Raw genomic sequence first — 15,946 nt, forward strand, 5'->3', positions numbered from 1 at the left:
ACTTAAGAATAATCAGGTCTAATTTTCACTAAATTAATAAATAATTCATAAATATCAATAACATAATTTATCATATCATCAAGTATATTCAACTACGATTGTTATAATTGATTAATTACCACTATGTTATTATGATAATCCTTATTAATTATTATTATTGCTCTTTTCATGATGTCTTAATTATGAGTGCGGTAATCATTACTAATTATCATTAAGAAATCACCACCATCATCTTCAATTAATGCTATTTTTTATTAATATTTAATATAATTTCTCACGTTATTAATGCTTCTGATATTAACTTTATGTGGCATACAAATTAAAAAAAAAAAACGAAATGATAGTTTTATTTTTAGAAAAATTCCATCAAACTTAAAAAATCTCATATTATTACTCCAAATTAAATATTATTAATGAATTGTTTCGGTTAATACAAAAATGTTACTTTTTCATTTTTCTACTTTATTATTTGTTATCTTTGTGCTATCTGTCGCGGCACTTAACAACAATATCATTGATATTAAGAATGATGCAAAACGTCAAGGTTTGTTACACTTTTTTTTTATTAAATATAAACTCAAAATAAATTAAATTTTTTTGAGTTTTAATTTCAGACTTTTGTAATATTTTAGTGTTATAATTTGTTAAATTAATATTTAATATTCTGATTTTCTTTTTTCTTTTTGCTTTTTAACAAAATTTCTTATTATCATAGCAAATAAAAGAATATGAAAAAATTTTTAAAATTTTTCATATTATTTGATGTTTGTTTAAAAATTTTGAAATTTTGATTAAATTTGTTTTTGCTCAATGAATTTTACATACAAATTATATAAATTGAATTTAATATTAACAAAGAATAACTCAGTCGCAAAAAAAATCAAAAAAATTTTTCTAGTGTCATTGAATGATATAATTCAAGGAGCATTGAACTTTGTTCGACCAATTATTGATACTTCGGGATCAATGCAATCAGATTTAATGATATCCAGAAAAGTATGACTTATTCTAATGTGAAAAAAAAACAATTTAATTTAGTATGTCTAAACCAATTTTAAAAATGAGATTGAAATTTAAAAAGCTTTTCTTACGACAAATTTTTAAAATTTATTTCCATTTTTCAGTTACAATCAGAGACGATAAGAGGAAGAGATGCTGAAATTCTTGGCTCACCAAAATATTCTTCTACATTAGATGATATGCCAATTTGTAGAAGTAATTCAAGAATATGCAAATTTATCACGTGCAGTGCACATAATTTTCAAAATGATGAATCATTATCAAATTTGAATTTAGCTGCACAAATGTTAGCTGACACGAGATTACGTAAAATGATTGCTAGGTAAATTAATTTTAACCTAAAATTTATTCATTATTCACGTTTAATTTTATTTGTGCGATCTAAAAATAACTGTGTTGTAAACATAAAATTATGCAAATGATGCATAAATATTACTGCATGTTTATGTTATTTTACCTTCTTATTCATTTATCATCAAAAATTTATAAATTACTTAATTTCATTTTGTATTTGACCATTATTTACAATCCAAATATTCTATTTTGAAAAAAGAAAAGAAAAAGGTACGAATAAATCAAAAATTAGTTGTAGTTTTAAAAAAAAAAAATTTTTTTTCTTTCAATAAAAAAAAGTCATTTATTAATTTCACATTAAATTAATATTTATAGCAATCCAAGTATATTATTAACCGTATGCCAAGAACATGGACTTTCTTCAGTTCAGTGCAAACTTTTTGCAAATGCATTTCAACTTATTAATCGGTACTTTAATAATTTTTTTTTCAAAGAATATTTTATAAGTTGTATTTAGGCAATTTATTTATTATAGTTAGTTTTCCTCTTTCGTTGTTTGTTTGTTCATTTAAAGAAAATTAAAATAAAATATTTTAGGCTTATCTCAACTACTGAATTAATTAGAAAGATTAAAATGAAATTTTTTAAGCTTCTTTTAACTATTAAATTAATTAAAAGGATTAAAATGAAATATTTTAGATTTATCTCAACAATTGAACCATTAGAAGTGGATGATCAAAAGCTACATCATTCTCTCATCACTGATGAGCCATACTATAATGACTCAGATGCACCACCAATACCAATTCAACCGGGATTGCATCAAAATATTGGATCACAAACATGGTCTACCAATGAAAAAACAATTAATAATTCGGAATTAATTTCACAAAAAAAATCATTCAGAGAAAAGGGAAATTTGCCACAAATATCAATGCATTCACATTCTATTGAAAATTTAATTAATCCATTATCAGCTTTTTCAAATTTAAATATTGCTACTAGTGCAACTACAACTACTGTAACACCAATAACAACGTTAGCAACATTACCTACTTTTCCAGCACTAATTTTTACCTTTCCAACTTTTGCAACAGTTACACCAATGCTCTCACCGCATGTTTCATCATTTAAATCACCAATAATAAATATGTTAACAAAAGAAATGGAAATGTTAATGACAAATTTTGATAAGAAATTATCATTACCAAATGCAATACCATCACCATTATCACTAATAATCCATTCGGAACAATTTAAGCCAATAAACTGGATGGAATCAGTAAGAAATAAACGATCAAATGATTATTATGATAATATCGAAGAACAAAATGATGAGCCAAAAAATATGGGTACAAGTTTATATGATAAAATTAGTGATAACAATCAACGAATGATTAAATTTCATAAGCAAACAATAGGACAAAAAGGTTTAGTTGATTGTATCAAATTTCTTAAAGATAATTAATTTGCTATAATTTGCAATAGTAAATCTTATAATATTATTTTTCTATATGATATGATTGATAAATGAAATTTTAATTAAAATAAAAACAAAAAATTATTTGTGATAAATGATGTTTTTTTTTTTGCTAGCAAATTAATTAACAATTTATTTTTGATAATTGTTAAAGAGAATAATGTTATTGCAATATGTTTGATTATAAATAAAAATTTTTTGATATTTTTTCTTTTTCTTTTCCTCGTTTTTGTTTGTTTCTTTGTTTGTTTGCTTATTTCTAATGTTTACTTAGTATAAAAATTGTAATGTTAATCAAATAACAAATATTTTGTACTTATTTTTGGATTTATCAAAACTGAGCAATAAAGTTAAAATTAAGAAAAGAAAGAGGTAAATTTAAAATTGTACAAATATATATTATATATGTTTTGAATGAATATTTTTGTTATATAAATTTGTGTTTGAATTAAACATTTTTATCATTTTCACACGGGTGCTTTTTTTTTTCCTTCTGTAGAATAATCCATAATCGTCTTTTTTGTTGAGCACTTCTATTTTGTTTTTTTCTTTTTTTTTAAAGTATAATTAGTAATATTTTGATAATAAAATATCGCAGCAAAAAATTTAGTAAATTATTCAAGATTTAAATGAGAAATAAAAATAACGAACAACAAAAAAACAACAAATGAAATGTTTAATGCTTTATAGGAAATTAATTATAAAAGATCAAAATAATGAAAAAAGGAAAAAAGTGCAAGAAGGAATTTCTGTTTAATTATCTTAAGCAATTCTCCCCTTTTCTTTTTTTTTTTTGCAAAACTTTTTAAAATAATTTCATAAAGATAAAATTTTTTCAAAAAGGAAGAAAAAAGGTATCAAAATTTTGTGGCATTAATTGATGATTTGAATGATTTTGATTGATCTAATCAGATTCATTTTTTTTTTTTTCACTTTCTTCTATCAAAATTAAAAAAAAAAAAGTCTTTCTTCAAGCAGGTTTCATTCGTTCTTTCTCTTCTCCCTTTTCTTCTTCCTATTTTTCAATTTTTAATTAATTCATCTTCAACATTTAAAATTGTAAGGGCAGAAAAAAAAAGAGGAAAAAAACACTACTTTTCTTCATTTATGACATATCGCCTTTTCAAATTGATGGCTGTTAAAGTTTGAAATAATTCTTCAATCGATTCACCTTGAAAAATCTATTATTTGCTAAGCAAGAAAACCTCTAAAGAACCGGATTTTCTCTTCCATTCATCAGCAAATCCGGTATTTCAAGCCATACCGAATGATTTTGTAAGTTAGTCATTTCAACAAACGATACTGAAATGTTAATTTCTGCTCATATTTCCTATCATTAGCAATAACAAATATTTATTTTATTTTAATTAATTGTTATTTATGTCTTAATATGCTTTGTAATTCTAAGAGTTAGAAATTAATATTTAAAATATTTGCAAGTTTGATATTTATACATATTTCTCTTAATTTTAAATTTCTCAACATTTATAAAATTCATAAAATTGTTAATCTCAATGATAAGTTTTTAGGGAAAGAGAAAATTTTTAGATCTAATTAAATATTTGAAATAAATGGTGCAGAAAACTAGTAATGAAATATGCAATGTCTAATATAATTGGAATTAAAACCAGTCTTTATTAGTTTATCTTATGATATAATTAGTAATGTTAAATAATCATATTACTACTGATTTTTCAATTAATATCGATAATAATGATAATGATGAACCATAATCAAGTTTTAGCTGTAAAACATGATTTGAAATAAAATTTGATAGAAATTATAATTTATATCCTTTTCTTCATTTCTTTCTTTCTCTCGTCTTCTATCACTTGCTCTATTTTTTATTAAACTTTTTTAGAAAAGGAATAAATTGATCAAGTTAATGGTTAATGATATAATTTGATACGATCATCATATGCTACTATTATTATTTACTACATTACTATATCTGCTATGAAATTATTCATCGTCAATTTTATCAAATTCTTAATTTTTATACTTCTAATTATAATTAATATGGCTGAATTTCATTGTACTGTAATATTTCCAACTGTTAATATAACACAATATTGGCAAAATTTTCATAATTTTAACAATACCAATCAAATGTTACAGAATTTTAACAGAAATTTAAGTATTTATATGCCAAACGAATATGACATCATTAGAAGACAAAAGTTTATTGATAATAGCATTAATTTATGTGCATTAAAAAATTGTCAACAAAATAATTTAATTAAACAAAAAAATCATCAACAATTGAAAATTCAACACGAAAACGCTATAAGGAGTAAATCATCAAATGATTTAAATGTGCTGCCATTGCAAGTAATGGAAACTGGTAAGTATCATTAATTAATTGTTGATAAAATAAATCATTTTTATGTAGCCTAAAAGGTTATGTAGTTTCATGGTACTACTAGAAAAGGAATAATTAATATTTAAAAAAAAAGAGAAGTGTATAATTAATGAGCTGTATCTTTATGTAATATATTATATTCATATAAGTTTTGTCTTATGTAAACTATTTATATCCAAATAAAAGTTTTTTTTTTTTTTGAAATGATAAAGAATAATGATCGAATTGATAAGAAACAAAAATGCAAAGTATATAATTTATAAAATTAATTTATTTTTTACCTTTCAAAACAATTTTTCGTCGTCTATTTTCTAATATTACCAATAATGCAACTATTTTTTTTTTCATACTGAATAAAATGGGTAAAAATTGTTTAATCTTCAACTTTGATTAATAGCTAATCTATAAAATTTCATTACTTAGGAAGCAATAAGCAAATGGAATTTCAACTTTCATCGTTACTTCGAAGTGCTAGCGACATGTTAAAATTATTCAAAAGAATTGGTACTCAAGAACGGGATGTTCAAAACAATGAAGTTCCTGTTCAAGGCATTGCAAAATGAGCATCGATCATCCTTTTTTTTTTGTTTTTTGTTCTTTATTTTTGTTAATGAAATTTTAAATTATAGCAATTCAGCAATTCAGGTTTTATTGATTTATTTAAAAATTTATTTCAGCAAATTATTCGAAGAAGACAATCAATGCAACAGTTATCGATACCGAGATTACATGAATTTCCATCGAAAAGAAAATTATCACTGATAAAATCATCTAATCTTGGTGATATGCCAAGTGTTACACGCGGAAGCAATCATCGAAGTATGATGTAGTTAAATCTAAAGTTGTAACGTGAAATGTATAGTAATTCTAAAATTTCACACAAAATGTAACTTAAGAGCTTTATGTAAATATAATTCCAAAACACCTAGGTATGGAATTACATTTAAGGTGTGACTAATTTAATTAAATTGAGATATGAACTCTTTTATAATGATCAATATATTTGGTCCTAATTCAGCTGATTATATTTCACAAATAAAATATATGATTTTAATAATATCTTCTTATATGTATTACAATATTTTCGCAAAAAAAATACTGTGAAATTAAAATAATATTAGAATATTATTTATCATTATAATAATTTTGTACATTTTAAAATTTTAAATTATAAATTTCGTTCTTTTTTTTTAACATTTCATCTATTTTTAATAGTTTTAGGAAAAATTACATTTTTTTTTCATAATTTTACCTAACTTTTTCATCATTTATTAATGTCAACATTTTTTTTCAGCTTTATAAAAAATGAAGTATATCATTTACCTAATGATATTTGAATAGTACTTAAACTTTTTAAGGTAATATAACAGCAGAGAATACGATATGGTCAGAATTACTGTTTGGTCCACGTGGTGTATTAACAGCTGTTTTTCATATTCTTGATGACCGACGTAAAATTACGGAGAAAATACGTGACAGAACTACAATCATCAAAAATAGCTATAATAATAAGCAAACAACTGATACGTATCATCAGTCAGATTTATCATTACTACCTGATTTTCTGATAGATGGTTAGTTTTTAAACTAAATTTTTTAAACAACAACAACAAAAAAAAAAAAAGAAATTAGGAAAAAGTAAATTTGAAAGTATTAGAGTATTTCTATATATTGTAGAAAGTAAAAGTGTTGCTGAACTAATTCCCAAATCAAAACACATCTCTAGGATTTCGCGATAAATCGGGACTAATTTTAAACATCATTCTAATAATGAGATTTATCAAAAGAGCAGAAAGCAAAGTCCCCGCGAAACATTTTTAATTTTCAAAACTTGTTCTCGTACCATCAGCTAGCTAGAACTGTTGTACAGCGAGTGGGGTTCGAACCCACGAGGACTATGTCCATTGGAACTTAAGTCCAACGCCTTAACCACTCGGCCATCGCTGTCCCACCACTTGCCGCACTTAGTTCATGATAAGTTAATTTAACAATTAGTTTTTTACTCTTGAATAAATTAACAATTCAAAAATGAAATTCAGTGGAAGCATTTGGACAAATAGAAAACGAACGTTACAGAGTCAAAAAAAAAATTATTCGCATTGTTACAATTATACTTGTATTAATATAGCTATATGTGATGTACTAAGTTTAATGAATAAGTGTTGAATTTTTTTTTGTTAATTTAATATAAATACATATGTCAAGTATTTGTGTGTATTAAATTAGGAATAAGATGTGATTAAAATCTATTGTATTCCTATCAAATGTTACATGATTTAAGGAGTTATCTAATAAAAAAGTAGATGTACAATGGCACTTTTTAATATACATTCATTTGGAATATTGCTGAATGAATCATAAATTAGTCATTCATTAATTAACTGCATCTCATTGTGATTAATAATGGATCAACATCTTTTCAAAAATATATTTTCCAATTAATTGGAAAGTAGAAACTGTGTAAATGTAGATGAAGAACTTATTCTCTCTCTAATTTTTCTTCGATCAAAATAGATAAAAGAAAATGTTTCAGATTTATCAGGAAACATCATCATTCGAAATAAATTGATGAATTAATTGAAGCCAGCCTAATGAATGCATTTATTTCTTTCAGCTATCATTTTTGTTCTTTTTTCTTGTTGTTATTTTCAGCAAAACCAATCGATTTTGCAAAAATTTTTGAATCATTTTTAACGGGCTCAAAGGGAAATTTTGATGAGCGCATTTTTAATTTACCAGAAATATTGGGAATTTGTAATCGACTTAGTTGTGGAGATATTTACAAAGCTATTGATGCATTTCGAAAAAGTGAATTTTTTATTAACTTTCAGGTACTTTCATAGTTTGCTTTTTGTTTGTTCATTTCGCTTTTTTTTCAATTTATGGATTGACAAATTTAGAGTATAAATAATGAAAAAATATACAAACTATGTGTATCATTATTATAAATATATTTTTTTTTTTTTTGAATAATTATGAATCACTTTTGTGCTTCTGATTTTAAAATCTAAATTGTGAAGAAATTCCAAATTTGAAAAGACTTTAAAGAATAATTGTATAAATTATTGTAGACAGCATTACAATTAATACAAGATCCGAAAGGATGGGAAATTCTTGGTGATCTTATTTCAAATCCTGATTTGATTGCCCAATTCATGAATGGAGCAGGTGGAGCTAAAGGTGATCGTGGTAGTATAGAAAATTTATTTGGTAGTATTACTCGTACTAGTAAATCATCAAAAAATAATACTAAAGGTATATTTCAATTATTTGTTATTTCGATGGTTTGTTAGCAAGTATTTTTTATGAAGAAGAAAAAACATTTATTTAAATATATTTAAAAAATTTTTCTAAAATTAGCTTTTTGCAGAAATTGGTCCGGAAGATGGCGATATTGGCATCGATTTTAGCAAAATGATTGAAAATGGTAACAGCGGTTATGGTAATAAATTCGAGAAATCAAAAAAGCCAACTGTTGAAGAATTGCCTGAAATTGCGGAGAATATTGATGCAATCGACTATTACAACGCCGTAGGTTTGGATCATAACAATATTTTCATTCAACAATTAAGCATTTTAATCAGAACAAAAAAAAAAAAAAAAAATGAATAAGTTAGAAAGTATTGATAAGTTTTTTTTCCTAAGTGATTGATAAGTTTAAAAATATGAATAAATCAATAGTGATTAAATAAAAAATAAAAAGAAATAATGAGCTAAATAACATATATTAAATAAATGAAAAAAAAAAAAAAAACATATACTAAAGGTAGTGAATGGATTAGTAATGTTTTTTGGAAATAAATATTCAACAATTTTAAAATTATCCAACAAAGTATGGTACGAGATGATGAATAAATCTAATGGATAAATTAAATATTCATAACTAATTTTAGGTTGAAAGTGGTGCAGATATTGATGATATTGAAAAAATTACTAAACCAGATATTATTGCGATAACGGAAACAACCACAATAGCATCATTGATACAAACCAAAATATCATCTATTATTACGGACTTAGGCCTAATATTACCTGAAATTTCTGAAAATATTGATCAAATTGAGCAGACAAAAATAATAATTGATGCTATCACACCGATTCCAACAAAAATTTCAGGGTATACTTCCTCATTTACTCTTTGATTTTAATTTTATTGTTTATTGGTATTTTTATTTTGTTATTTATTACATTTTACTTCTTTAAATTTATGAATTTTTAAAATTCTTTTTCTTTAAAAAAAAAAAGAAACCAATAACAAGACAATTGTTAAGCAGACAGTAATTTAACTACCGTAACAATAATTTTTAGCCGACAAACCACTGTTGCAACTCTTCAACGACTAGTACGTCCTTATATCACCGTAACTTATAAACCTATCATTGCAAGAACAACAACAATAACAACTGATAAACAAACAATAACAACTCGTTATTCCACCTGGATAAGTACAAGTGCAAGAAGACCAACTACTAAATCAACAACCAGAAATTTCCGTGAAGATAGTGATTATTATGCTATGTATTATGATGATGTAAGAGGTTAATATCAGTTTTGCATAATTCATAAAAATTAAGGATTTTGAAATTTCAATACTTCTGAAAATCTAAAAATCTCTATAATCAAAACTTCTATCACTTGTTAAACTCGAATATAACATTTTGCAAAAAAAAAAGTCAATGAAGAAAAAGAAAAAAAAAAAAAAGATAAATAAATTCTCCTTAAATTTATAAAATTTTAAATATTCCAAGATGATAAAATTAATGTAAACTTTATGAACTGTAACAAAAAATAAAATAAAAATGAATTGCAAGAAAAATCTATCAATGAAAATAAGTTAAAATAAATTAAAAATAAGTTAAACATCATATTAACCTTTTTTATTAACAGCAAATTAATAGTAAAATATATCGATTCATGATCTGAATAACTATCAGAATGTCTGCGATATTTCAAATGCTTCAATTATTCATTTTAACAAATGCAAAATTTGTCACTCAAGTAATATCAGAGTTCAAGGATTTAATTGTTTCCGTATTTGGACGAGATAAAGTGGGGGTAAAAATTATTCAAAGGTAATAATTGTTCCCAAACTTGAACAAGACAAACTTCCAGAATTCAAGGGTAATAATTGTTCCCGTATTTGGACGAGACAAACTGTCGGGGTTCAAGGGTAATAATTGTTCCCGTACTTGAACAAAACAAGGTTATGAATTGAGATGAAATATACAATTTTTCCTTTCAATATAATGTCATACAAATAAATTAAAGTATTGAAAATAAGTAAGAAATGAATTTAAAATACCGGCAAATAATTGGTAAACATAAAATATAAATAAATGTTTAACTATAAATAAACAAAATATTAACTACTATATTTTACTGTTATTAAATTACAGTCAATTAGGACAATAATGGATATTATCGGCATTGATAAATGATTTATCAGATAATGATATCAAGGAAGAAAACAAAACAAAACAAAACAAAACAAAAAAAAAAAAAAAAGAAAAAGAAAAAGAAAAAACGTGCATATATCAAATTAATGAATAAAATTAATGTTAGTTTCATCTTTTTTATTTTTCTCACCATTATTATCACTTATTAATTTCCTCATAAAAAATTTTGTCTCCGAAAGATAAAAATGTTTAATTCAATTTTTGACAACAAACTAGAATTATTCAAACTTAATTAGAACTCAATTTTCTTTCATTCAGTTTGACTTTATGAACTAAATATTTTACTAAAAATTGTCTGTATTGTTATTATTATTATTACCATTATTACTATTACCACTAAACATTACTGTATCATAATTACAAAGCTACACCGACTTATCTTGAAACTACAACGAACAGAATCAGCTAATTAGTCAACCATCACTATAAGATGCATTATCGATCGAACGGCTGATATCCAATTTGCTACACGGAAGTCTCAGAGATTTTTTATTTCGTCAATTATGTATATTCTCTTTATATGATTGTAAGATTTTAATATAATACTTATTTGGTAACGTATTGTGTTGTTTTATATAACAGAATTGACGTGGATTACGTTAAGATAATAATTATAAATTATTAAATTATCAAACATTTACTACTTTTTCATTTTATTGTGAATTATTCAATTATGAAACATTGCTGTTTTTCTTTCGTTCTATTATAAATTACTAAATTATGAAACATTTTCTCTTTTTTTTCATTTTGTTTTATTTTCAGGGTTAATCAAGAAATGAAATAATTAATTTAATTAACAGAAATGTTGTGATATATGCGAAAAAACCAAGACATTTGTTTGATTATTTTGTGAATATTTTTACGATTTAATTAATTTATTTGTTTCTATAGCAGCTAGAAGTATTGCAATTGATGGCTAGCAATTGGTTAGTGTTGATATTATTACAAATTTTTTATCGAATAATAATTCCTTCTTTCTTTTTTCTCCTGCATACATTTATTTAAATGTTCCTACATATTTTTGAAATTACATTTTTGTTAGGAAATTATGAAATTTTTTTGAAAAACTTGAAACTTTGATGCATATAATAGTCTCATTAGAGAATTCTTTTTTCATTTATTTTTTTATAAAAGTTTAAACTATTTAATCATTCATTATAGCCATTTATGGGTTTTCATTGATGATCACTAGCTGATATGATTCATCTTTTATCTTATTTTCCAACTGAAATATTTGTTTTAGATTTGATGCAGAAAGAATGATGATAAATTGATAATTTATTTGAAACAATGAGGAAATTATATCGTTCCGATAGTGAAGGCCATTTACCTTTTCTTGTTAATCCTATCGCAGAAAAGCGAACATCTCTACATCTATGCAGAGTAAGTTACAAGTTATTAATTTTTGAAAATCATTTAGTATAAAAATGTTTCTAGCAAATATTTTTAAATGCATATTTTAGAATATTTGATCAAAGTATAGAAATTTGGGCAGTTTTAATTTTAATAAGTGTTTTTTTTTTTTTTTTTTTTTTTTTTTTTTTTTTTCAGTACTGGCGATCATTGGCTCGTTTACAGCGTTTCGCTCTGCTCATTTTACTCCTTTTTCTATTCGTCATTTGTTTTATTGCAGCAAAAGGCACAGTAGGTGTGGACAGTGCATATCAGTTATCAAAAAATATTGCAAATGGTGCAGAACCAATCGATATGCCTCCTAATAATGATAAAGTTCTTATTGCTTTCTCTTTTACTCATATAATTTTCCTACATAATTTATATAATTCGAAAATTTAAAATCTTCCCCAAAAAAATTTTTTTAAGTCTTTTTGTTTTTAAAACATATTTTAGCTTTTCATCTTTGATCCAATGTTTATAAATTGTTAGGTTCATTTTTTTTTTCCTGATTTTTAGTCAGCAGAAGAAATAGCATACAAGGATTCAGCACTGCTGAATCAGAGTCGCGAAAATTCTAAAAGCGATGAAGAGAAAGATGATGATGTTGCGAACAGAGGAAAGATTCAAAATCTTAAACATATTAAATTTAGAGGTGAATTATAATCTTTCTTATGAATTCATTTGGTAAGATTATATGTTCTTTATTGTGCGATCAGCAGATATTTACCTAGATGTAGGAATTCTACTAAAGTTTTCATTGATCTCTGAGGAATTTATATTGTTTAAGTATTTTTGATTGTTCTCTATAATATTTGCTAATTTTTTTTTTCTTTTTTTTTTCTTTTTTTTTTTTTTTTTTTTAGGGGCACAAAACGATAAACAAAAAGCAGTGGTGGAAGCATTCAAACATGCCTGGAAAGGATATAAGAAATATGCTTGGGGACATGATCATTTGAAGCCGGTTACGAAGTCTTATAATGATTGGTTTGGTTTAGGATTAACAATTGTTGATTCGTTATCAACTGCCATTATTATGGGACTTAATGATGGTGAATTTTACGAAATCGTCTTTCAAATATCATAAAGTATCATCAGTTGTAATTATACATATGAAGAAAAGGTGTGATGAGAAAAAAAAGGAAAATTTTATTTCAGAAAAGCTTTTTACGTTTCTATTATTAAGAGTTCAAAGAAGGAAGAAAATGGGTTGCTGAATCGTTGTCGTTTGAGAAGAATCGTTTTGTGAGCTTTTTCGAAACAACCATACGCGTACTTGGTGGTTTATTAAGTGCTTATCATTTAAGTGGTGATCAAATGTTTGTTCATCGTGCTGAAGATCTTGGTTCTCGACTTGCTGCAGCTTATGCAACCTCATCTCCTATTCCATACAGCGACGTTAGCCTTACGAATAGGTTTTTTTTTTTTTTTTTTTTTTTATATTTTTATATGCAAGCATCCTGTTATTAGACTATAATTATATTTTTGACTAGTGACAAAGTTCAATCATCATAATTGAGAAATGCTGAGCAATAACTTTTTCATTCTTAAAAGATATTTAATTTGTTATATAATGTACAATAATTAACTGTAATTACAAATATCATAATTTTATAGATAACATAGATCTCATATGAATTGTCATCTTTTCTACATTATTTCCTTAGGTCTTCTTTTGAAAGACTTTTTATGTAAAGTATAACCATTTTGTAACAACATTCCATACAACTTTAGTTTTTGATTATCGTATCACATTGTGTTGTTTGCATAATTAGAATTGATTTCGGCAAATGACCAATTTCCTTTTAAAATTTTATAACACGTTAGTTCATGCGCACTATTTTTATCTGAAATGTGTGATTACGCAATCAATTAAATGATGTGTACTGTTATAACATAAAATGTATCAGCTTTAAAAGTCATTTGCAATAATTTCAAACAATGTTCCTGCGAGTTTTTTAAGTGCTTTTTAGGGAAGGAAGGCAACCATCATGGAATACTTACTGTTCTCTTTCTGAGGTAACCAGCGTCCAGTTAGAATTGCGAGATCTTTCTCGAGTAACTAACAACAACACCTATGAAGTAAGTTTTGCTTGTTTATCTTGTAATGTTGGGGTTAACTTTGAATTGCATCTGTTTGTTTGTAACTTTAATCAAATAAATTTAGTTAATTTGTTAATATATATATATATATATAGATGCTTGCATTTCGAACATCCGAGCATATACACAAGGAAGGTTGTCGTGAATATGATGGACTGTGTAGTATGTTTATTAGTCCAGTGACAGGACGATTTAAAGGTGATTGGTTATATCCCTTTTGTTACTTTAATTTAAATCCCTCTATTACTTATTTTTCTTTTTGGATGTAAATTACTTCATGTAAGTAGTTGCTTGCGAAATTATTTTTATTCTATCTAGAAAATTCATGCAAGATCATTTTTGTTCTATTTAGAGCAAATGATCATTACTATGGGTGCACGAGCAGATAGTTACTATGAATACCTATTAAAGCAATGGCTACAAACCGGCAAAACAATTGATTGGTAAAATTGCACGATAAGATAATAAAATATATATTATAAAAACTTTTATAATAAATAAAAGACTTACTTTAATATTTTCTATATATCTATTCTCTGCTTGTTTAGGCTGAAAGATGATTATAATCAGTCAATGGCAGCAATGGAGAAACATCTTTTGCGATATACAGAACCAAATAATTTTGCTTTTGTTGGTGAAATAATAAGCGATAATGTATATTCTTCGAAAATGGTATAATTTTGAACTCGTGGAATTTATTTAATGACGGAAATGATAGCTTTTTTGCACTCGTTTTTTGATTCCATCGATTTTGACCAATGAATTACTAATTCCTTTTTTATACACTTATCATGTATTCATGTTAACATTAGATGATTTATTGCAGTTGTTGCTTATTGCAGTAAAATATAATAGAAATGATAAAAATAAAAATTTAGGAGTAAATTTTTAGGATCATTTGGCATGCTTTATTGCCGGTACTCTTGCACTGGGCAGTCTGAATGGTTTGCCAGCAAAACATATAGAGCTTGCAAAAGATATTGCAGAAGGATGTCATAAAATGTATGAAACAAAAACAGGTTTAGGTCCAGAAATTGTTTATTTCAATACTGATGGATCAAATGCTCAAGATATTTCAATCAAAGTAAGTTAAACTTTAGTCACTAAGTAATAGTAACTACGTGTTTTTGTAGGAAATTATATTTTGTGGGAAATAGAAATAATTTATGGAAAATTATTTCAATGATTATTTATAGCATATGGATGCGCATAGCTTATTGCGACCGGAGGCTATTGAAGCATGGTTTTATCTTTATCGAGCAACAGGTGACAAAATTTATCAGCAGTGGGGATGGGAAGTTTTCACAGCTATCGAAAGTTATGCAAAACTTGAACATGGTTACTCGTCAATAAATAACGTCAAAAGAATACCCGTTACATATAAGTAGGTTATACTACCTAATTATTTCTTTTTTCATGAGTTTTTGTAAGTAAGTGTTAAAAAAAAAAAGCTATCATTAATATTTCTTATTTTATTTCTCATCTAATTTCAGGGATATGATGGAATCATTTTTTCTAGCTGAAACTTTGAAATATCTTTATCTTTTATTTGATGATGACAAAACTGACATTCCTCTCGACAAATATGTCTTTAATACAGAAGGCCATCCATTGCCAATTTATGACCACTAAAAATATTGTTCGTAAGTCTTTGCCTTCACTTCTCATTAATGCTTAAGAGAAGTGTAAATTTATTACTAAACATTTGTATTTTTCTTGTAAAAATTTATAAAAATATGATAAACTGAATCTTGCTATTTCTATCGCCAAGTTTCCCAGTTTACTTGAAACCTCTAGCAATATTTTCTTTTATAATGTATGCCAATCTATATATTTAGC

At 25.2% G+C, this 15,946-nt stretch overlaps 3 protein-coding genes and 1 non-coding gene across 4 annotated transcripts; 3 read left to right on the plus strand and 1 right to left on the minus strand.

Moving 5' to 3' along the window:
• Positions 1-438: 438 nt before the first annotated feature.
• On the plus strand, positions 439-2,782 carry Bm4163 (Uncharacterized protein; the record flags this gene model as incomplete). The annotated part of the gene is made up of 5 exons (XM_043074856.1): positions 439-544; positions 899-996; positions 1,125-1,342; positions 1,690-1,782; positions 2,014-2,782. The coding sequence occupies 5 exons, from the start codon at positions 439-441 to the stop codon at positions 2,780-2,782; spliced, it is 1,284 nt and encodes a 427-aa protein (XP_042930790.1).
• Positions 2,783-5,128: 2,346 nt separating this feature from the next.
• On the plus strand, positions 5,129-9,699 carry Bm1793 (Uncharacterized protein; the record flags this gene model as incomplete). The annotated part of the gene is made up of 9 exons (XM_043074857.1): positions 5,129-5,138; positions 5,580-5,692; positions 5,834-5,975; positions 6,515-6,730; positions 7,809-7,987; positions 8,228-8,411; positions 8,527-8,687; positions 9,050-9,273; positions 9,465-9,699. 9 exons carry the CDS (start codon positions 5,129-5,131, stop codon positions 9,697-9,699), a joined length of 1,464 nt encoding a protein of 487 aa, XP_042930791.1.
• On the minus strand, positions 7,022-7,103 carry Bm14515. The gene has a single exon. It is a non-coding gene; the product is annotated as a tRNA-Leu (tRNA).
• A 2,203-nt stretch (positions 9,700-11,902) lies between the features above and the next one.
• On the plus strand, positions 11,903-15,739 carry Bma-mans-3 (Uncharacterized protein; the record flags this gene model as incomplete). Its single annotated transcript, XM_043074858.1, has 12 exons — positions 11,903-11,995; positions 12,164-12,340; positions 12,524-12,659; positions 12,871-13,056; positions 13,191-13,419; positions 13,978-14,086; positions 14,203-14,305; positions 14,460-14,550; positions 14,656-14,779; positions 15,000-15,191; positions 15,304-15,491; positions 15,601-15,739. The coding sequence occupies 12 exons, from the start codon at positions 11,903-11,905 to the stop codon at positions 15,737-15,739; spliced, it is 1,767 nt and encodes a 588-aa protein (XP_042930792.1).
• Between the last annotated feature and the right edge of the window lie 207 nt (positions 15,740-15,946).

This window comes from Brugia malayi (assembly GCF_000002995.4).
Source record: "Brugia malayi strain FR3 genome assembly, contig: Bm_v4_ChrX_scaffold_001, whole genome shotgun sequence".
NCBI classification, from domain to species: domain Eukaryota; kingdom Metazoa; phylum Nematoda; class Chromadorea; order Rhabditida; family Onchocercidae; genus Brugia; species Brugia malayi.